General features: G+C 37.4%; 2 protein-coding genes across 2 annotated transcripts; both read right to left on the bottom strand.

The window, feature by feature from the left end:
- Positions 1-210: 210 nt before the first annotated feature.
- LOC139141315 (tRNA endonuclease ANKZF1-like) lies at positions 211-13,633 on the bottom strand. Its single transcript, XM_070710942.1, is given in 18 exon segments — positions 211-825; positions 1,341-1,449; positions 1,452-1,476; positions 1,985-2,083; positions 2,452-2,563; positions 4,628-5,132; positions 5,484-5,505; positions 5,685-5,857; positions 6,029-6,299; positions 6,302-6,660; positions 6,663-6,697; positions 7,525-7,620; positions 8,621-8,629; positions 9,670-9,785; positions 10,183-10,454; positions 11,056-11,155; positions 11,589-11,668; positions 12,914-13,633. Coding segments are annotated over 18 exon segments (2,787 nt in total). The 5' UTR covers positions 13,173-13,633; the 3' UTR covers positions 211-680.
- A 319-nt stretch (positions 13,634-13,952) lies between these two features.
- On the bottom strand, positions 13,953-22,320 carry LOC139141057 (NADH dehydrogenase [ubiquinone] 1 alpha subcomplex subunit 10, mitochondrial-like). The gene is given in 10 exon segments (XM_070710630.1): positions 13,953-14,843; positions 15,594-15,702; positions 16,217-16,302; positions 16,936-17,070; positions 17,858-17,979; positions 18,938-19,024; positions 19,707-19,827; positions 19,829-19,839; positions 20,208-20,469; positions 22,077-22,320. Coding segments are annotated over 10 exon segments (1,113 nt in total). The 5' UTR covers positions 22,194-22,320; the 3' UTR covers positions 13,953-14,780.
- Between the last annotated feature and the right edge of the window lie 2,568 nt (positions 22,321-24,888).

Here is a 24,888-nt window from a genome sequence, read left to right as displayed (position 1 = left end):
TCAGTTTGGGATTGATCAAAAAGTGTTAAGTGAAAAGCTATTTACAAAAAATATATATAATCCTGATTATCTGAAAATTTGATCTCTTTTTCTGATGCTCAGGGGTAATATCAATGAAGAAAACTGCATAACCAATCATTACTATTTGTTCACTATAATTTTATTAAACTTTGACTTAAATTAGCATAAAAGATACATAATTGTTCAGAAAACTGATAAACTCCTCTCGGTAAAGATGGACTCTCTCAGCCGATTTATTCATATAGTTTTCTTGTAATCTATGGTCAGTTTTGGAGCTGCCTGTCAATCTATCTCTTTTGTTAATTGTGCAACATAAGCAACGTCATTTCAAGATTTGATCTTGTATGAATTGTATTTCATCAACAAATTTATTTCAGTTCAACTGTGACTAGGTCAAAGTTCATTTGAGTCAAAAGAGAAAGGTATCATCACAACTTCCCAGAGGTCAAAGGTCATGTGCAATGTTTCATTTTCAGCCATTATGGATTCCGTTCAGTAAAGATTAGTTGTGAATTTTTTCATTAAAGCTGACAAGTAACACAAGTTCATGTTCAAATTATTGACAATGGCTGATCACTTGACATGACATGATAGGCTTTACATCTTGGTCCTAAAACAACACCACTGAGAATAACTTTGATTTGACAATTTACTAATTATCATCTTCTTTGTCCTGTTGATTGTGTTTGTTGTTGTTGTTGTGTTGTGTTGTGTTCTTTCAAGCATTTTATTGAGCAGAACTTGAAGTCCATGTACTCAAAGGGAACTTTGTCAGCTAGGTTTTCTCCACACAACCAGCATCGCCTGTCAGAGTGAAACTAAGACATTTAGAAAGCTAACCCTGTGATAAGCATTACAAACACAGTCCAGCCAGTGTGAAGTTGACATGTACCTGTCAATTATTGTCAGATTTTTCTCATCACAGGATTTCAGTAACTAGACACATGATTGAAGAGTAAATCAGTATGTCTTAAAGACACAGTTAATCGCTTGTGCTTGTTCTGGCACATCTCTCCTTGCGGCAAATTGTTGAAACAACTGCAAGACTTTTGGAAGCAAAAAATATTACTCCCACTGGCTTAAGAATTCATTTAGCTCACTGAAAACTTTATGCTGAAAGTATGAGTAAGAATATTCAAGCAACTTTTAATGGTTGATGTTGCTTTCTTGCAAATGGAATGGAATGGAATGGGTTTTGTTTCCACCCTGAAATTACTGCATAGAGTTGGCTGTTTAGCTCTACACTCTGATTATTATCGGCAATATACTTGTCTTTGATAGGTTGATATTTATAACAGACACCAACACAGTGATCTTACTTGGTGTTCTTATCGTCTAACTGTTGGGCCAATCTTCTCTCTGCTGCCAACGCTCTCTTCTCCCTTTCACTAAGAGACGCAAACCACTGCTTCTCTTTCTCCTCATCTTTCTTCTTTTGTCTTCAGCTTTCTGTTCCTAGATAGAATGAAATAGAAAATCCACAGAGACGAATTAAATGCAGAACACGCCTCGGGGACAGATATTCAGACTCTCAAATTTCTACAATTCTTTTCTGATCTACCACTTGTTGGGACTCATTTTAACGCTCTAAGAAAAAGAAAAACTTTCACCATCTTAGTTTTCAAAAAAAAAATGTTATTTTTCCCAAAGAGTCATACAGGGATGGCAGTCATTTTGAATTTCGAATATCACAAAATGTTGGGTAATTTGTTTCTCTAGTTCCAAATTTTGTACAGTGACCCCGATTTTTATTGTGATTTAGTAACAGAATGGTTGAAATTTCATTGAGGAAATTTTGAGCAAAAGTTTACTTCTTTCACTTTTGAGGCACACACTACCTTAATCAAGATAACTGAAGCAGCATGATAGAATGCTTGTGGGGGCGAGGTGCTGTAATTGAGGAGATGGAACAGGAAATATGACAGGATGTCTCCTAATTGTCTGAAGTGCCTGGCATCCTTACCTTTAGTTTGTCCTTTCTGGCTTTTTTCTTTTCCTTTCTCTTCTCAGCCATCTTTACAGCTTTTTCACTTTCCATTTCTGTTGTCAAGGGACTCGGTATCTGTAAATGTTGATAGACAGTGGTATGATAATTATCAATGGTGGAAGCTTTGTAGGGGTAGGTAGGTGCTGAGAGAGAAAGAGATGGGGAAGCAATTAGAATGAACTAAGCTAACATAACCATTGGTTTTAAGCTTTGTTTGAAAATTAAAGCTACATACATCAGTAAGTGTACAACCTTGTCAATGCCAATGTTACAAGTACTTTAAACACTTTTCCAGAGATCACTTTTTAGTTAAAAACTTTCCTTTGATTATGAGGACTGGCTTGAATACAGTAGCAGTAATAAAGTGTGAATACAACCATTATGTCAGGAAGTTTCTTGAGGTTTGTTTTTTTTGAAGACATTTTCCTGACAGCATTCCATACCTGTGCCTTGGTGTAATCATACATATCAGGATAGTCTGCCATGAACTTCCGGAATTCATTCCTAGTTGGTTTGTCGATGGATATGGCATAACTGCACTTTCCATTTTTATCCCTGGATTCAAAGACCAGTGAGAAAAAAACAGTGATTATAGATGTCTATTGCAGGACAGAGTGTTTTTTACTTGAGGGTAAAACAAAATGAACTGTAAATGGTGACTTCTGGTATATACAGTGATTTTTGACTTTTACAAAAAATACATTTATGGCTGGGATTATTTGTTGTTTTTTCATTGTTATAACTGTATGTTTGCTTTCTGGTTATGTCACTACTTTGAAGTTTAATGGCAGTATGTTAATTTTTTAACATTACAGCAACAACTGTCCGATTTTGTAGTTGTACTACTACAGTAGAACAATGTTCAAAGCTGGACAATAATTTCACCTGGATTAATTCTACCAAATAACAAGTCAATCGTTGATGACACAGTCCCCACTTGTTAATAATGGGTACTTTGATTACATGTCCTCAGAGAGGATAGAGTCCTCTTCATTAATTAGGTCTGTGATAAAAATACTTTGATACAGATGGCGCTCAATGGCCAAGAATGAGTTCCATGGTGATGAAAACATAAAACCAATGTAGGCCACCATCCTAAAGTTCATAAAATGAGTCAACTAGGAATTAATCAAGAGGATGTTGCAAAACATTTTGCATACAATTCTAACACTTAACAGATTATCACTGGTACCATATTTCATAAAGTTTGATGCAGTATTTACAACACTATGAGATCAACATCTGTATCAAGTTTCATCACATTTAACGTTGTATTAATTTGTGGCTATATCACCCTAATTAGGAAAGTTCATTACTTATGCAATTACAAATTAATTAAAATGACACTGATAAATGTCTTTTTCAATGTTAAAGCAATGTGAGCTTAACATCGGTTAACATCTGTATAAAGTTTCATGAATTTGATGCAGTACATATTTCTTGACATATCAGCCTACTTACGAAACTTCAATAATTGACATGTTACTGCTACATGACGTGAAACAAATTGACGAGCATATGTATGAAATAGGTCAATGTCAACTTTGAATGATACTGGTGGAAATATGTCTGAGTTATGGCTCTGTACATGAAAACATCGTAATAAAATGGCTGCCTAGCAACCATATTGGATCGTATCACATAAAAAATCGACGTACATATGTATGACATAGGTCAATGTCCTTGTACCAACTTTGAATAAAATCAGTTGAGATATGCCTGAGTTATGCCTCTGTATATGAAAAAATTGTAACAAAATGGCCACACAGCAGCCATATTGGATCGTATCACAAAACAAATTGACGTGCATATCTATGACATTGGTCAATGTCCTTGTACCAACTTTGAATAAAATCGGTTGAAACATGTCTGAGTTGTGGCTCTGTACATGAAAAAATCATAATAAAATGGCCGCCTGGCGGCCATATGGATCGTATCACAAAAAAAATTGACGTGCATATCTATGACATTGGTCAATGTCTTTGTACCAACTTTGAATAAAATTGGTTGAAACATGTCTGAGTTATGGCTCTGTACATGAAAAAATCGTAATAAAATGGCCGCCTGGCGGCCATATTGGATGTATCCCAAAACAAATCGACGTGCATCTGTATGACATATGAAGTAATCCTTGTACCAAGTTGAATGAAATCGCTTCTTGCATCTCTGAGATATCTGTGTGAACGGACGGAACGGACGCACCACGCACGCATGGACGCACGCACGGACATGACCAAACCTATAAGTCCCCCCGGACGGTGTCCGTGGGACAACAAAACTCAACATATGGGTACAACACACCTTGGGCTTCAAACGAACAATTTTTAAATTGGATTCACGATGGAAATTAACTAATTTTTCTCCTCAGCCAACCATACCCCCCTACCCCACAACTCTACTTACTTTGCCATAATAATCTTAACATAGACATCACCACTACACAGTTAAGGTTGAGAGAACAGACATCACTACACAGTCAAGGTTGAAAAGACAGACCTTTGAAACACTATGGTATAGTGCCGGGACTAATACAAATTAAAAAAAGTTCTTTTTGTCAAGCTCAGGCTATCATCTGCAATTTGCGAAACGCAAGAATTATATTACATTATGCTTTCTAACCTGATAGCTGGATCTGCACCAGATTCCAGCAGAATGCGGATAATTTTCCTCTGTCCAGCCTTGGCTGCTATGTGCAGTAAAGTTCTACCATCACTGGCAAAAGAGTCATTGAGAATCTCAGCTCTCTCCATGGAAGGCAAAGATACTGCATCCTTTCCAGGATCAGCTCCTGAACCAATGGAAGTTTGATCATTTTGCTGTGGAATCTTTTCATCGCCTGGTTGGGAAGACTTTTGTGTTTCATTTTCTGAAGTTTCCATGTTTTCCGAGGTAGCTTCCTTTACCGCACTGTCATCAGTGTCTGTCCTTGTGACTGTATCTGTTTCCCAAGCAACATCGATTTCAGTATCTGTGATTTTGTTAGTGGCATCTTCTACAATAGTCAGAGAATCCTTGTCTGCTTTCCCAGTCTCTGACATTGTCTTTAGCAATGACATCATCATGTCTTCATCTCCTGTCTTACATGCAGTATACAGGTCATTCCTTAGTTGATAGAGGGCGCTTCCTGAAACCCAGATTGAGAATTCCATTTTGAAGTAAATGTCCACAGAATTTGCCATTCAGTAAGTTACATTTCTGCGATTTTGGTTATCATAATTATGATTTGACTATCATAATATTTAAGTGATCAATATACTGCACTAAATGATCAAAGTGACCAGTACAGATCAGGATTTCAAAGAAGTATGACATTGTTTGCATTGGTGTCACTGTGGATTTTCTGAGAAGTAACGGGCTGGTATATATCACAGCTACAAACCTGTATACAGCCTATAACTCACGTGTCAGGTTTTACAAAGGACACCCCTACATGTATATGTATGTGTACAGACAAATATTACAAGAAGACAGATACTGGTATTGTGACATGAAGACAACTATACAGAGTAAACAATACTTTATCACGACAGAGAACACTTTTGCTTGTCTGTATTTTCAATGCTATATATGCATTTCGTCTCAGTTAAAAATCAAGGTTTAAAAGTGACAGGACAAGTCAACTGCCATGTAAAAAATTAGTCTGTAAATCGTTTTTGAATCACACATTCATTCTCACCTGGCCTATTTTCCTCTTCAACAACGCTTTTCTCTTTCTTCTGCACACCAGGTTTCTTTTATTCTTGGGTTTATTCCTCACATTTTCAAACTCCCTGAGATGTAGGGTACTAGTTTCCGTCTCAACAGTCTCTAAAGCAAGGGTGTCTTCAGCATTGGTTTCATCATCAGAATCTGTTTGAAAAAAAAAATAGTGAGTTCTTGGACTGAATCACTGCCAGTAACGCAGTTCAGTAAGTAAAGCAATTTAATTGAGTGATTCAACTCAAGAGGGTGATGTTCATCACCTGAGTTATTCTGTGATAATGTTTTGATACTCAATTTTCAAGTTTGATTTTTTTTTACCTGATTCAAGTTGTTCGATGCTTTCATTTGGTGTCTCAGAATCTAGTATTCCTTTTACTTCATCTGTTTTTGTTTCCTTTTCAGGTGACCTTTCACCTCTGCCATCCTTGCTTTTTGTATCTCTATTGTTTCTATCTGTAACTGATGAGATTTCAGTACCTCCATCTTTTGGACGAGAGTCCTTATGAAATTTCTGAGGATCTTTTACAATTCCTTGTTTAACTTCAGAATGTCGCCCATCTTCAGTCGCCAAGACGCTTGCAATGCGGCCATTATTACTCTACCATTTCCATTCTCACCATTTTCCCTGACCATGACTTTCTGCTTGGATAACCTCCGGGGTATCGCTTTTGGTTTGGGTGACCATGGCAACAAGTCTGCCACGTCTTCCTCGTTGCCATAGCACTCGACAGTCATGAGTTCTGCATGGACCCTCTTCACTTCGGCAAATGTCGGCCTCCTTGTGGAGAATGGGATGGTTATGAAACGAGGGTCTTTCTTGCTGAAGTGGGCATTCTTTCCACTGAAGAAGATCGCTTTGTTAAAACTTGGTGCCCGAAGAAAGATGTGATCACAGTCTGCGAGAGATTCTTTCCAGTCATCCAGTAAGTCATGGATATCTTGAATCAAGCTGCTTCATTGTATCGCCTGAGACTTGCTCCAGCTGATCTGAGAACAGTGAAAATAGATTTGTTCATAATTGTCAGAATATCAAAGTGACAGGCAAGACAGGTAGTTTTCCTTTGAACCAAACACGACTGAAAATGATACTTCATACTCAGAAGAAAAGTTTCCTGTGACTTACATTGATACAAAAATTAAATGTCCTTTTCCTGATTTGTTCATATAAATTAAAGCAAAATATGTGACACCTTTTGACAATTTTAGTAACCTTTATGTCTTTTTAGACCATATTTATGTGACTCAGCATACTACATGATCTTAATCCTATATTAGTTTACAAAGCATAACCCCTTTCTTTATATATACCCGGTTTTATGAGAAACAAATGTGAAATGCTAATTTGCATAAATACAGAAATTATATTTTCACTTAACAGGACGGGAAAAAAATTCTATCAACTGATATTAGCCCTTAGAGAGTTGTAATTTTTCCCACCAAAACTTTGGTGCAACATTTTACTAATTTTAAGAATTTTCTGTAACTTTTTTATGATTTGGACAAATAGACATCACATTTCATTGGCGACATTTTTAGCAAAATTTTCTCAAAAATTCGACAAAAATTGACTTTGGCGCTCATAGAGTTAAGCAGGTTTCAGCAGCAAACACCATACAGAATACATCAAAACAATGCAGAAAGATGGCATTCTGTCCCTCTAATCAACAGTATAAAACACTCATATATGGTTGATATCAATAATGCTATGGCGGGAGTTAAGGCTTTAACTCCTATTTTCCAGTAGCTGGCTCCGCCATTGTCACTCAAACGATGACAGGACTGTACCAAATTTGCAAAAAGGTGTAAAATCATACCTTGGAGCATGGCCACCTTGTTGACTGTCTCTGATACCCTGTGCTGAACCTCGCTTTGCTCTGACGGTGTATCGATGGAATGTTTGTGCAAAAGCACTTTTTCTCTGTGGGTGACAGACAAACAGTTCAAAATTTAAAAATAGATACTGATGAAGTAAAGCTCACACAAATTAAAGAATAGACAAAGTTTCTCTAAAGCAAGTTGTTGAAGAAAGAAGATCGATGAAATGAAGTCATACATACATGTACCGGTATATACATACATATATGTAAACACCAATAAGCTAATCAACAATAAGTTAGTCATTACAAAGTGCAGAATACACTGGGAAATCACTTTTTCTTCCAGGGATCTCACACCTCCAAGGACCTGGGATCAGATTTCTCACACGAGTTGGGAATATTTTGTCTCACACGAACCGTAGGCGAGTGTGATACAAAATATCCCCAACGAGTGTGAGAAATCTGATCCCAGGTCCTTGGTGTGTGAGATTCTTTTTCTCACATGACCACAAAATGCGTTCAATTCATATTGGACACGTACAATATTATCAAAAATTGTGACAACTCTATCGTCTGCCACTGTAATTTGACCTGCTTACTTTGTAGTTCTGGTCCGTGTGTTATTCGTCATGTCATTGGATAACATTTTGCGCATGGAACAAAACAGACTGTTTATCATCCAATCAGAGCTTGTGTAATATTTACTGCAGAGTGTGGGACGGTTTCTGAGAGTGTGGGATCGAATTTTCCCACACTGTCGATCTCGCACTCCCAGCGGCCAGGAATGTGAGAAAATACAGTTCCTAACTACCTAGATGCTTGTTTTGAGTCAGTACAATGCAGTATTAAGGTATTTATCATATCAGTATATTAGTGGTGTGAAAGCTGCAATCTGATTGGTTGAGAAGTGACAATAACCGTGCTATATTTGCAATATAGCAATGTTGGAACAGGTACAAGCTTTCAGATGGAGAAAATCCTGCATTTTTATGTCTCAAGCTGGAATTTTAATTCAATATTATGATATAATACAAATACCATCTCAGCAATGGGTATACCACTCGATTTTGACCAGTTCACTCAATTTATGCACTGGCTATCACTTGTCCACACATATAATGAACTGCGCTTGTCCACACATATCATGAACTGCGCTTGTCCACACATATAATGAACTGCGCTTGTCCACACATACTATGAACTGGTCAAAATCTTGTGGTATATTGTCACTTGGTGTGGTTTATCACTTAAGTTTGCACCTGGAAAGTGAGAGGCTCAAACTTTTGCTCCAACTTTCCCTAATGAAACTTTTGATCATTTTCTTAACAAAACAAGAATACAAAATGGGGGTAACTGAGTAACATTTGGTGCTAGAGAAACGAACTACCTAACATTTACCGATATTTGAAATTTAAAATGGTTGCCATCCCTGTGTTAACTTTATGGGGTACAATAAAATTTTTGATTTTTTGAAAAGCTAAAATGGTAAGATGTTTCTTAACTCCAAGAACTTTGAAATGGGCCCCCATAATGAGCCCCTACAAAGTGGTAGATCAGAAAGGAATTGTAAAAATTTGAGAGTCCCAATATCTGTCCTTGAGGCACATTCTATCTTAACTTATATTTGTTCCACATGGTTTGATCTCCATCATTCAAATACAGATCAGGAATATAACAGTAACACCATCATCCCTTGTATTTCTGTATGAAATATCAAACTTACACAAACTTTTATTCAGTTGTTCTTCTGTGTATTTGTAAAATTGTCACAGCCAGACAAAAGACTTTCACCAAATTTAACTTGATAAAAGAGGATTTTAGAGACTTTGGTTGCTGCAGCACTTCCATCATATCAGTCAGTTTCTGAATGTCTGTGGCATTGACTCAGTCAGTTTCTGAATGTCTGTGGCATTGACTCAGTCAGTTTCTGAATGTCTGTGGCATTGACTCAGTCAGTTTCTGAGTGTCTGTGGCATTGACTCAGTCAGTTTCTGAGTGTCTGTGGCATTGACTCAGTCAGTTTCTGAATGTCGTGGCATTGACTCAGTCAGTTTCTGAATGTCTGTGGCATTGACTCAGTCAGTTCTGAATGTCTGTGGCATTGACTCAGTCAGTTTCTGAATGTCTGTGGCATTGACTCACCCATCAAATATGGCTCCAGCAAAGTGACCACCAGCAACCATCAACACACACCATTTCATTTGTTGGGTGAGAGTCTCCGTCTTGTAAATTAATTCATTCTGAGTCACAGGTACGTTCTAGTTTGTAAAGAATGAGATGCAACAGACATGTGAGACATCTTATAAGATAGCTTCAGAATGTGGGTTCTACCACTTGAGTGAATCACGATTGTTAGCTTGAAGAACACCTTGAAACCTACAAGGTGCTTTTGTCATTTGTGTATTTGTCTATAATTTACCTGAGGTATTTTGAAATAACTTTAAGTACATGACACAAACTATGAAGAATTTTCAAAGCATTAAATTTTGAATAGAGTTCAAATGCCGTTGTATTCTGTCCATGTATAATCATATTCCTATAAATTTAAAACAATTGTCTGGGCTTTTCCTTTGTACTGGTGCACCAAAGTATACTACACACATTGTCAACAAAAACTGATTATTCATTGTTGATCCAACTCTGAAATCTCCTTACCTTCTTTCCATATATAATACACCTGTATATGGAGAGAATTTGACCACTGCTGTTCTTGAAATACAGTTTAGGGTACTGCCGACCTCTTGGTTGTTTGAGTTTCCCATCGTCATCAGTCTCACTGTCTGTTCCGCTGTTTGGTGAAGATTTCAGACGAGATGGAAAGGATGCCCGTATTTTATGAGGTTTGGATATCGGAGAAAGATCTTGGTTTTCGTCGTCCTCGCTGTCACTGCTACTGCTATCACTGCCAGATATACTAGATATTTCACCTGTGTAACAAATAATGAAATAGACATCATAAAGGCCAGTGTTTCAGACCCTAAATGTAGCAGAAGCTGTATAAAAAGTTTATCAAATTCACAAGTGTTACTGCAATGCCTCACTTACAAATTAAATTTCCCCGATCTTTCAAACCTGAGCACCCTATTTATATCAAAGATTGTATTCTACGTAATACCTGTACACCATACATATTGATGGATTTTTAAATTTTGCATATTTGCATGTGATGATTTTAGTCTGTTGAAAGTGTAAGTCAGCATATCGCATACATTTCCTCCATTCTTTCAGAGAATATTGAATCTCCATCACAAAAGAATTTTACCGGTAGCAAGTTAGAACACTGATTTTGTTTTCCAAACACTACTGTGTTATGATTTGTTTTGCTGTGTACCATCATTTTTGAAATGGCAACTAGTCAGTCACTTTCTTTCATGGACTGTGAGAAGTCCCTTTCTAACAACGCTTCCTGGATGAATATACTGTTGCCTGGTTTCATTTTACAAGATCAATAGGTGCCAAAGTCATACACCATCAAAGCAATACAATACAGAATTTCCGAACAAGACTTGAAAAGACAGACAACATTACCTGTTAACATGCTTTCAAAGGCCTCTTCTGTGACACTGGGTTGACCTGCCGCTTTTTGCCTCAGATTAAACCTATGCCAGTCTAACTTGTAGTGCTTTCTCTTTAACAGAATGTGAAATAACCGCAGAGTTATAAGAACATGTGTGTAAATTCATTAATATGTATATATGGTGTCATCTCGAAACAATGGCGAGGAAACAAATATTTTTGCTATTACGCTGATGCAATATAATCTGTACTCATTATGAACAATATTATCTCTGTATTATGATATATTTTTGCCAACAATGGTAACAGAAACAATTATGGTACATAGCATAAATTATTTTTGAGCAAGTTTGCAAAACAGATGCTAACAATTGTTCTTATAATATTTTTAGGTCCAATGCTTTATCTGACTGGTTTTCACACTGTGTTCACTATCAGGCGTTTTGATGGTACACTGCAGAAAGTTAGTATTGTTTACATGTAAACTTTACAAGGATTCATTTCTATCTTCAGTTATTCTTAGAATAATGAATGTCAGAGTTTACCTGCTCTGTTCTTGACATAAACAGGCAGTCACAGGTAGAGCAAGCCATCTTGTCAGAGATGACATGTTTCTTGGGGGAAGCTGTCGATAGAAATTCATCATTGTTCCATGAAAATATATCTACATTCAATTGTTTTCAATCATTTCAACATGTGTTCTGTCAGGTGTCTTTTTTCAGGGTCTACAGTGATCATAAAGAAAGATCCTTATCTTTACAAGGATTTGTGTAGATGGGGAATGGCAACCATTAACTTGTCCATTTCGAGTCAAATTACATTTTTTTTGCTGGGGAATAAAAAGACACTTGCCGCAATTCAATGACACACAACTTTCCCTGGTTGGTGTTGTACATTGACATTCACAATGTTGAGTGCAAATAGTCCATCATAAAACTCGGTGGGGAAAGGTCATGTCTACGAGCTGTGGAACTGTGTGATGGTGACTCATTACACAAGGAAGGCTGAGTGTATACACTGATATGCTGCTTGTATAGTTTCTGCTTCGATTAATTACTCTGATGCAGATCAGAGAGTGCACCAGCTCAGAGGACAGGGGGCTCAGTCTCTAATGTTTTCTTGTTGTTCGTTTGTTTACTATTTATACATAGGTAGAGTACATAACAATATGGCTGCAACATGATGATGTATGTCTGTATGAAAAGCAATAAATAACACATGTAAAATGAAAGCCAGAACAGCATGCACTCTATCTGAACTATCACTCTGCCCACACAAATAAAAAATCTCAAGGTGAAAGTTACTCTTGAAGTTGAATGTGTTTGTCTGGGCAATCATAATTCAGGTAGAGTGTGTGTGCTGTTCTGGCTTGGCTTTCATTTAACATTGCATGTTTTATTTATTACTTTACTTAAATCAAACACATATTGTCATGTTTCAGCTCTTTTGTTACTGTGTTCGTAAACAAACAAACAAACAACATGAAAACATTTGAGACTGAGCCCCCTATGCTCAGAGTAAACACTGTCCCTCCACGGTCCATGGTGTAAAGCTCATCTTTCTCCCATGTTTTGTACCTATAAAAGATACATACTATTCTTAACTCAATTTTTGTTTCAGAAAGAAGTCCTCTTGAAGTTTAAGCCCCCCCCCCAACCTTCTCCATTTTCCTGTAGGATCAAGGACGTAGATAATATATGCTACCTGTGGCTGTAGTAGTTTACTACGTTTTGATTACTCCAACCTTCCCCTGGCCCTGAACCCCTTCAATATTGGATTTGATGTGCTTCCTCTGAGGATTCCCCTCATTGGAAATGTTTTCAGGGAAGAGAGGTCTGATCGAATTCTTGACTACTCTTTTTGTTCCTACCTGTTTGTTCTGTAGAACTTTGCTCATCATTCGACTCGCTAGGTTGGAAGTCCTCAGCTTTGATATTCGGTTGACAAGATGCCAGAGTCAAGCCCTTCATGAGAGTTTTTGCTTTGCTGTCATAGAGGGAACATGTAAAATACTCTGGAAGACCGCCAGCTTGTTTTGACACTGACAATTTCTCTTTGACCTTCCTGGGTTCACCATCCCGAGCGGAAAGAAGCCCACTTTCAGACACAGCAACTTCTGCCTCCGCCATGATAACCCCACTCCCCAGTATCCCGCGCAACGCTGAAAATGTTACTCTTCTACACTTTGAGTATTCAATAATAGAAACAGGACTTTGAGCTTTTTATGTCATCCCGATTGCCCTGTTTCATAAGATACGTTTGTATGCTGTAAGATCACCGCTTTCCGAGCTGTATTGCACAAGACATGGAAATCACGGTCAAACATGACTCAACACCAACAGAATCTGAGGAGAATGCATCGCCCTGCTCAGCATATGGATCGACAATTCTTGCCCGCCGCTCGTATATACGGACAATGACAAACTTTGTGAAAGGACTCTCCACAAGATTGACGATCGTGGTTTCAAAGTAACCGGAAAAGCATCACCTTTCATTGGCAAATAATGTAGGAAAGAGAAATTTAGGTCGGCTTTGCAGGCTTAGGCAGGCAGCTGTCTTCCATGTCAATGACTCATGACCTAATGAACTTTGAACTTCACGAAAGAGGCGTAGGTGGCGCTATTCTGAAAGCAGCAAAATTTTATGTTGCTGGAAAGTGTTCACCTACATACGTTTCAAAATTTTCTACGACTGTACAAATATTCGCAATTAGAAGACACTTTTGAGGGCAAAAATAATTCATACATGGTAAAATGACAAATGTAATAATGTCAAAGTGATCGTGTACAAGGTCTACAAGAAATCTACAACCACATGATTGGTTGATTGGTAGGATTTTATACCACAGAAGGAAATTTATAGACGGAAAGAAATTCTCACAGTATAAAAAAAAACAAAAACAATTCCAGTAAGTTTTCATCTTTTATTGTATGACTTTGAAAGGCGACAAACGTCAGCAAAATGTGAAATTTAACCGACCCTAAAGCCAGATGCTGACTATGTCAGGTAGCGTATTTACAACCAACAACTGACAACACAAATACAGTAACACTTCTTTGTCAGACTACACTATGCTTGTGAAAATCTTGTCGAGCATTCACCGTTATCATTCTTCTGTAACAAAAGATGGGTGAAAAGTCCTATGGATGTAGACATCACATCCTCTCTTGTTGTTAACATTGGAAGAATCTGATATTTCAATGTGTTTATAATAAACTTTATACTTCTCTTGGACAAATTCAATGATAAAGTATGGAGAAGGACAATTTTCTCTGACACGTCACAACATAATTTAAAGAAACAGTTAGCAACTTTGCTACTGAACAAAGCATTGTAACGGTGTTAGGAATGCCTCTGCAATCAAATTTACATGTGGCAGTAGTTCCGTAAAATTTCAGTATTTGAATTCCAATGTCAGCGTCGGAGCACAGATTACAAATGACATATTCCATATTTCATGGATAGTTGATGACACTCATTGTCAAAACTCATGTAACCACTGAAAGAGACTGGTTATCGATCAAAGCACAGTATTAGCTGATATCTGTACTATAGTTGAAATATGACCATCTATACCTCATATAAGTTTTCATATATTTTTTAGGACACACCCTTCTTACATAACATTTCTTGAAAAATATTTCGCTATCATGCAAATCTGACAAAGCTGAAACTGTTAAAATATTTTTAGAACAAAAAAATACATTCCATTTACAAAAGAATAGCCTTCAATAAAACTACTTCCACAACACACTTCCTTCTCCCTCGTTGTAGCCCTTGGCATATTTCATCTTTGGGAGCTGACAGAAAAAAAGAAATTTCCATTACATTATATTCAAAGAAGACCTTCCTAGATCCTGAGTTGCAAAACTTTGAATCTCTGCATTTCATCTTTATAATACATGGTTATATCTCTCTAGCCCTTCATTTATTTTCTGCATATATCTTACACTTTTCTTTCAGAACAAGACATTTACCAGCATATCATTGCAAAGGCACAACACTCATATGAGTAATTACTCTTGATATCTACACATTTGTAACACAAAAATTTGTTGCCATCGGTAAACTAATTGACCCTCATCTGTTTCTCATAGTGCATGGACAAACCAACTTTGAGCAAAGTAGGTTCAGGCATATATGACATTTTGTAAATAAATGGCTGCCTGGCAGACATTGAATTACATAACTATATCCATGGAGAACAATAATGTCCGACTCTCTACCTGGAAACACTACTTTATGTTCAAAGAGACAGAAAAACATATTCAACATTCAATGACAAAAATTATATATTTCAAAGATAGAGTATTTATCAATAAAGCAAAGGATCTTTTTCCATGTATTTTACGACATCATGAAGTATGGAATATACCCAAATGATCAAATCATGTGTGGAATGTACCCAAATCATGTATGGAATGTACCCAAATCATCTATGGAATGTACCCAAATCATGTATGAAATATACCCAAATCATGTATGGAGTGTACCCAAATCATGTATGGAATGTACCCAAATCATGTACGGCAATTCCTATTTGTACTGACCTGCAGATACTCATGCTTGATAGCATCAAATTCCATGGCACTGATGGTGAGTTCCGGAAGGTACTTGGGAATCACACAACTCTTGGCGACTTTGAACTTGTTACTGCAACTGGAATTTTACACAAAATGTTAATAAATGAAAAATACATACATAAATATACATACATATGAATACACACAAACATATATAACTACACACGCACTCATGCATACATGTAAACACATCCATCTATCCATCCACACATATATAAATAAATATTGTCATTCTGGAGGAACCAGGTATTGACAATCTTTCAAAACGTTCACATATTTTTCTGTAAACAATGGTATCTGCATTCCAATGGTTCATTTTCCTGTAGTCTTGCCTGAGTTTTATTCTGCTATTTGTTATTTTGCTATTTGTACTCATTGTCTTTATTCAATTTTAATTCTTTGGCATCCCTGCCTTCCCCTGTGAGTAAGTCCATCCATTCAACAGAAAACAAAGGGGATGAAGCATAGTTGGTTGAGAAAGGGTGAAAGGTATGTCTGTGTCCAACCTCAGTACTCTAAACAATGACATAAACCATACTCTTGGATATGATGACCTTGAGGTTGAAAAGACACACTGGCGAACTACTTACAAGATTCTCAAATGGTGCAGAGCAACATCATCTTGTTCAAGCCATGGTGAGTTCTTAAATTCAAGTAGATCAATGTCTTCAACTACCTACATGTTGTAGAAATTGAAAGCAAAGGAAATACTTCAAGTTCAATGATTGGTAAAAGTCAAGTCTTACATCTGTAGGCTGCTCAGCATAAATATCCGATACCACTAGTTATAAATCCAGATTTCGTAATAGAGTATTTATACGAAAGAAGTTCTATATTTCCATGTGGATCTATACCAACATTGGCATATAATACCACTCATTACAATCACAACAGTACATGTTGGTTGTGTTTGACAAAACTGACCTATTGTAATGGGTTTGACAAGGGATAATGCATATGTTACAGGGGTAACAAACTGCAAAGTTTGGAATTGGAGAAATAAATTACCAAAAAATTTTCATAATATTTTACGTTCAAAATGGTCACTATAACATATGCTAACAGGGAATATTAAATTTTAGAATTTCACAAAAACATGACATTTTACTTCACAAGCTTCAAAAAAGTCTACACTAGCATCAGACCACAAAAGTACCATACAAAGTTGACTACCAAATGCCTGGAAACATGACATTTTACTTAAAAAGCTTCAAAAAAGTCTACATTAGCATCAGACCACAAAAGTACCATACAAAGTTGACTACCAAAAGTCTGTTGCAGTGATGCATTCTATCTAAATAATACATACCCTTTCTATGTCACCAAAGTTGGTCCAGTCATACTGAAGTATTTCAGAGGTTTCACTCATTTCAGTAAGGTACTTCTTCTTATATGCTTCATCCAAAGCTTCAAGGTAGCTGTCTTGGATGTTCTGTTCATAAGGCTGTTTACGGGAGAGACAGACAGATGCCACAAGATCAGGAGTAATTCATTGTGTGTAGCAGAGTTTAATGTGGCAGACACAGTGATAGGATCAAATAACTTTAACTGCAGATAAAATGGTTGATAAAAAGTTTTTTTTTAAATCAAAGTTAGGTGAAACAATATTACTTTTTACAACAAAGTTAGACCTATTTAAGAACTACTTGTGGGTAAAAGGGTCAATCAAACACATATAGTTGTATCCCTACTCTCTAGTGACAGAATTATAAATAAGAAGTGAGTTTTTTCTGGAAATGGAATCTTTTCTAGTAATGTTTATCACAGCTTTAAATGTAAATAAGACTGGTGTTTTGCTGGCTGGAAGCTAGATGCATTTTCTATGCACAGAATTGGAAGACAACTTGAGTTTTGTCAATGGCTGGAAACTAGATGCATTTCTATGCACAGAATTGGAAGACAACTTGAGTTTTGTCAATGGCTGCAAGCTAGATTCATTTTCTATGCACAGAATTGGAAGACAACTTGAGTTTTGTCAATGGCTGCAAGCTAGATTCATTTTCTATGCACAGAATTGGAAGACAACTTGAGTTTTGTCAACGGCTGGAAACTAGATGCATTTCTATGCACAGAATTGGAAGGCAACTTAAGTTTTGTCAATGGCTGGAAAGTAGATGCGTTTTCTATGCACACTATTGCAAGACCATTTGAGTTTGTCAAAGAATGTGGAGACATTTCACACGATAACATTCTTATAAAGTATCACTATCAGTCTGAAATTGGCAACTTACTATTCCCCTCTCTTTAATCCTCTGTTGTATGACACGAACTGGAGCATCCAGATAGATGACAAGATGAGGAGGTATGATACGCCATATGCTAATGCCTTTCACTTCATTGTAGTATTCATGACCTGCAAAGCATATACATTTCCTCAATATATTTCTTGTTTGACAGAAACAACGTCATGCCTCTATGATCATGTCACCCAACCATGCAAAGACAAGCTGAGAAAATTAGCTCTGACTCAGCTCAACTTAAAATAATTGCACTTTCCCACTCAAAGCCATTTTTTTTGACAACACAAGCAAGATACATTATACAGTTTTTGTGATTATAATATAGTATTGACTTTCCATTGTACCTGTGCACTACTGGCAATGGTGGCTTTCTGGTTTCCATGGATATAATCATACATGTACTGCATTGCCAGACACGACCTTTTTTCATAAGGTAGAATCACCTTCAGGGATTAAGTCTAACTTTTACAATATTCTTTTGTCCTGTAACATGTGAGGCTCATTTTAAGCTTATGGAGTAAATGAAGTTCTCATCAAGTAAGTTTTGGGAAAATTGGAAATTCTACTCACCTAAATAGAGTTAACACAGGAATGGGGGTCATTTTGAAAGTCATATATTGATAAATATTGGGTAATTTGTTTCTCTAGTACCAAAATTTGCATGATGACCTGCTTTTTTTTCTCTTGATTATGAAAGACTATAGTTGAAAGTTTGCTTGAGGAAAGTTTGAGCAAAAGTTTAAGTATTTCATTTTTAAGTCACAAACTAAATGTACCTTCAGTGCCATCTCAGTTGATACAAATATTCATAACTATGGTACGCCATGCAGGATAGAGCATTGAAAAGTAACCAAGAATGGAACAGAAGTTGAAGAAACATTACCAAGACTATATGATTCATCTATGGTTTAAAATGACATAGGGACAGTTTTACATACAACCTTCCCTAATGTTCAGTTCTTCCCACAGCAAGTTCCATTATTGGTAAAACCATGTTAAGGTTATTATATTCTCATGACATTTTTAAATGTAGGCACTGAGTTGTTGACTCCAAACAACATGTAAACTTACACTGCCTTCTGATGAGTCCTTCCTTAAGGATGGCTTCAAGAAACACAAAGTCACTGTACACACATCTGTCCATTACAACACCTTGCCCTGAAAATTATTACATAATTGAATGTTAGAATTTTTGTTTCATTTATCTTGTCACTGATAAAGAAGGAAATACTGATTGAAGGAATTGTGGAAAGTGGATAAATCCTTTGAACTTTTACAAATACCTGTAAGTTTTGCTAAAGCAATGTTTTTTTCCGCTGGTGTTTTTGGATTTGTCTACATGGGAATGGGCATAAATGAGTTAAGATCATATCCGAAGTGTAGAGGTTTTTTACCCTTTCACCACAATGGGTTGGTCCAGAGCCTTTGTTTTTCAACTGTAACTGTGGACCAGTTCACTAGAAATCGGAGTGAACAGGGTACAGCAAAATTTTGGTGCAACTGTAATATTTTTTACAGCAGCTGAGCAGTGTTTATGACACCGGTCTCACTATCAGAGGGTAGTGAGTTCAAGACCTGGTAGGTCCAGGATAACAGACTCACTGTTGGAGGATGGTGAGTTTGAGACTCCAGGACAGTGTTGTGCCCTTAAGCAAGGCACTTTACTCCTCATTGCTCTATTGAGGAAGTGAATTATGGGTTCCTCATCCTGTAATTGGTTGTTTGTCATCGGATGATGGATTGAATAAATAAATAAATAAATAAATAAATAGATAAATAAATAAACTGTGGAAGAATTTGTAGTTAATGGGTAGATATAAAAGTGTGACTAGAACCAGACCTGTCGATAAGAGATGTTCCATCGCATCACTGTACTGCAAGTATCTTATCATGTACATAACCATCTGTAGACGGAAAGTGTGACCATCTTTGGCTTTAGGGTCATCATAAAATTTCTGGAGGTGTTACATTGCCTGTAAGAAACAAGTTGTCTTTCTGTTAACCTAAATTAGGAATAGAATCAAGCAGGGAGAGAGTCGTACCTGTCTCCTTGCGTCGCCATGCACCTAAAGGAGCATGACAGCTACTGTCTGTGAATGATTTTTGGACAAAAACTGATGTATTCTGTGTAAATGTAAAGAGAATCAATGGCTAAAATTTCATTTTGACACCATCCATTGTCTTCCAGACTACACAATTTTTCAGAGACTGTAAACCTACAAAAAACTTACAGTAATTTCAAAGTCCACTGTCTAGACAAAATGCTTTTGCCGGGGCTAGTTTTACTAGCAAAGGGAAATTGTACTGGTATGACAACAAAATAAGTTTCATAGACACTAACCTGTGAATTTAGGATCGAGTGGTTCGCCGTCACCAACTTGTCGGTCAAAATAATGCAAATCAGGTTCTCCAATGTAGTGCAAACCTAATTTCTCTGCCAATTTTGTAGCTAGTGTCGTCTTGCCGACAGCGATGTTTCCATCAACAACAAATATTTTACTTCTATCATGGAATTTCTTGCTAGTTCTTTCTCCAAGCACGTAGTTGAGCCAGGAATACTTTCTCAGAGTTTGGCTTGAAGTCTGGAAGGCTCTCAATCTCTGCTGTTAACAGGAAATCAATGATACTCTTCAGTGAATATTAAAAGTTTTTGTGATAGTGTGTGAGTTAGGAGGATTTCTGGTTTTACATCAGAAATTAAAAAATGTTCTGATACAGAAATATGGCATGACCAAAAGATGGCACACCATTTACACTGCACATTGATGTTAATTTTGAGTGATTTTGAAATTCACACTTGTGACTAGGTGGTTTGGGAACAAATGAAACTGTCCAAGTTAAAATGGCCTGGGAAGAATTGACCCAACGAAAAAAGGAGTCTTATAGACAATGTAGTTTTGGGATAGAGACACAAGTGTAGATTAAAAGACAAAAACATTGATTACAGAGTTAATTGATATTCTCAGAGGAGGGGCCTTGCTTTGTACTCTGTACCCTTACTGTGATGACTTCGCTTTAGGATGAAGTGGTTTTGATATGGAGTGCCTCTGCTTCAAGTTTTACCTACACAATACCTTCAAACTTGACACAGCTGAGGATATAGGTCATATTGCAGGTTTAATAGTCATTTGTTGTTAGATGTTCAGTTAAACACAACTCGGGAACCAGGACATCAGATTATCATACCTTTGGCCCATGTTGAGGGAAAGTACGATGGTACTGCTGTTGTACCGCAATCTATGGATGCCGGTGGAAGTAAGTGAGGAGCTCTGCGTGGTAGGTCTGTATTGGCAAACAAGCCCCACATTGCAATGGCAGAGGATTACACTTTCCAAGCAAAGAGACCGAAAAGTGGGTTTGCGTATGTTTACAAGTGCAGCTAAACACACTGTATGCCAAGATGAGGTACAATATGTGTGCTCGAAAATGAAGGCTGATTCAAGTTTTGGATTAAAAATTGGCTGTTTTTGGGAAGATCTTCCTCCACAAAACTGATGCTGCATCAGTGATTTAGCATGTGGCAGTCAGAAGGGCTGTAGTGGGAGGTGTAGCCTTTGCCAGGCAGAGCTACTGAGCAACATAACTCCATGCTTTACCCGTCACCCCATTCTTATATCCACAGGTACTTAAATCAACCAGTGATCGCGAAGCATCCTGTAAACGTAAATAATACGTTTACAGGATGCTTCGCGATCACTGGTTGATTTAAGTACCTGTTCTTATATCTGATGTTTCTTCTGACACTGATGCGGATAACAAATGCACAACAAACTAAGCCCACTGCTTAATAGCACAGTTACTGAAACTCCTAGCAGTCTTGGATTGCTGTTCAGCTGAGTGGTACAGAATCATCCGGCCATCATTTGAATATGATGGACACACGTAACTAAATATGAAATGGTGCGTTAGTTTTCTAAAAAATGAACAATTAGCAATACATCATATTACAGGTTCGATGACGACTGAAGATCAGTGGACTCCCCTTTTGATGCAAACTGGTAAAAGGGATTTTCTTACGAGCTCTAACTAGCATGTCTAAGAAAAAGTGATGGTATAAGTGGACTCCCTATGCTACTAACAATACAAACAAACTTTCTCTGTGTCAAGTAAATTTCGGTCTTGCCCAGGTGAGTATTCGTTAATCACGATATTTATGTAAATATCCCATTCTCTGATGGAATCTATAAAGTTCATGAACCTCGAAACTTACCCCGGCTGAAGCAGCCATTTTGCAGCCGTCTGTTACAGTGGTCGACCGCAATACTGCGCCCACCATCGCAAAGCCTTTCCTAGCTCCAAAATTTGACCTACAGATTAGTAAAGCCATTTTGGAGGGATCAAAAGATGAAAGCAAGTTGATACTCCAAGCAAAGCGAAGTTGAATTGGACTGTTTTCTATGCCGTGTCCCTCACAGTCGAAGTCATCTGGAGGGCAAAATGGCGCTGGTCACAAATGATTAGCGCCACCAATGGCAAATGGTTGTTCGTAAATAATTTTCTCAAACAATAATTATAAACCGTCTGGTGTATGTTACATCTTCGATATTTGATGCGCTCCCCGGCCCGGTCCGGTCCCAGGGCCAGGAGCATGATGGATATTTTTTGGTAAATGGTAACGAATTTGGCAAAGGTGTACCCAAGACAGCCGCTTATAAAATGGGCGAGTTAAGGTTGTATGCGCCTCGAAAGTGGTTTGCTCAAACTTTCCTCAAAGAATATTTCAATCACTCTCTTTCAAAATCGATAATAAAAATCAGGAGTCACCGTGCAAAATTTGGAACTAGAGAAAGAAATAACCCACGATTTAACGATTTTTGACATTCAAAATGGCAGCCATCACTGTGTTAACTCTATGGGGAAAATAAAATTTTTGATTTTCGAAAAACTAAAACGGTGAAAGTTTTTCTTATTCCAAGAGCTTTAAATTAAGCCCCCACAAGTAGTAGATCAGAAAAAAATTGTAGAAACTTGAGAGTCCGAATGTCTGTCCCCGAGGCGCGTTCTACCTTTACAGTTAAGGGAGCCGTCATTATTTACGGCCTGTGGGTCGGAGGAATGGGGGGATGGGGGTTCACTCAAAAAATTGAAAACTACAAGGGGCGTGCTCAAAATGTTGAGAGGAAGAAGGGGGTTACTCATCATAAATAAATTGAAACACCTCTCAGATTGCACCATTGCACACATCAATTTTCTCAACATTTCGATGCGAGAGGGGAGGACACCCCTCTCGTGCTCTCCCCTTCGGGGTGCTCTAACAACTTTACTAGTGAAGGATAAATTGAAAACACCTCTAAGATGGCACCATTGCACACATCAATTCCTCAAATTTTTCACATGGATCTAGGACAAAACTGTAAACTTGTGACATTTAACCATACCATATCCAGGCTTTTCATCAGAAGCTGGCAGCTGGAGAAATGACACAAGAAGGTCACAGATTTCCATTTCAACATATTCTTTGGTCCTCAATCTCTATAGCAAACTGAGGACTGTCAACGCGTACATGAAGAGAGTGTACGTTGACAGGGAGGTCCAATAATGATAGTGTCCTTGTAGCGTTTCTTATAACATCTACATTAAAACTGTTTTCAAATATGAGAAGTATCTGTCTTTTGTTCAAAATCCTTTTGATAGAATAGCATTAACAAAAACAAGAATTTCAAATCATATTTTCCCAGTTGAAGTCGGTCGTTATTAGACACCTTAGACTTTGTACTTTATGCAAAAGAGATGTTGGAGATGAATTTCATTGTATTATGATTTGTCAAAGTGCATCTGCACAAGGTTTAAGAGATACTTACTGTAATTCTATTTTTGATATTAAGGCTCAGCTGAAACATTTTGACAAGATTTCCTTCTTCATGATTCCTTTGTGCATGTTACTGCAAAGTTCTTTAATGAGCCGATGAAAGCTTATAACATGCAATTTTGAGATGGCTTTTTTCATCCCTTGCGAAGTGTTTTCGATCTTGTAATTCTTTTTGTTCTGTATTCCTTTTTATGCCAGTGTCACGGCTAAATAAATAAACAAATACATTACGTTGAACCAACAGCAACACAATAGTTATGATCGTTGAATATTGGTCAACAACAACAGCAGCAAGAACACGACTGATAAACATAAACAACGATACAAACAACAACAATGTTGGCAGAGAGTGGCATCGGGTCAAATAATGATAGTGTCCTTGAAGCGTTCCTTTAAGTTATGACATCCACATTAAGTTTGAACCAACAACACCCTAACAGTTATGTTCGTTGAATGTTATTGGTCAACAAAAGCACGCGACTAATAACATAAACTGCAATACAAACAACAACAACCAGATGTCTTGGTACCCTGTGGTTGAGGAGACGCTGTCTCTGTGATATGCAACATCACAGGCTATGGCTTGAAATGAGGTCACCTCTGGTCACTCTCGGAGTGACCCCGTAATGAGTGATAATGAGCCTTCCCCTCTTTTACTAGTAGATTATAGGAAACGCGCACGATGTTTCCCTTCAATTTTAGCTTTATACTGATGATTCTACGGGAACCAGCACATGATTGTTGCATATGGCTGATGCAATAACGGTCGCATACGAGAGGAAAAAAATCAAGCTAAACGGCACAAGAGTACAAAATCGACCGCACATGAGAGTATTTATAGGGCCTGCTGAGAAAAGTCTAGAAAGTTGAATGTAATTCTGTTCAGCTAATTTCCCTCGCGAAGGGGCGGCTTTCAGATGCTGTTTATTGTTACAATCAAAATTATATGCTAAATTCGCTCAGTCATGACAAAGACCCTCGGAAATAAGGTCTATAGTCGTAGCATCTCTAATAGTAGAGAGACTGCGAATGCAATACACAACACAATCATTACTGTTCAATGCTACAACTATACTAGACCCTATTTCCGAAGGTCTTGGCTGTACCCGCACGAATTTGGCGTAAATTTTGAATATCACTGTTGTTGGGTACTAAGCTTATTGAGGTAAAGAACGTTATAGGCCTATACATCTGTAGCTGCAATAATTGTAGC

This window comes from Ptychodera flava, chromosome 9 (assembly GCF_041260155.1).
Source record: "Ptychodera flava strain L36383 chromosome 9, AS_Pfla_20210202, whole genome shotgun sequence".
NCBI lineage: Eukaryota > Metazoa > Hemichordata > Enteropneusta > Ptychoderidae > Ptychodera > Ptychodera flava.
Note: the sequence above shows the minus strand (reverse complement) of the source record. Positions and strands in the feature narration are given on the sequence as shown.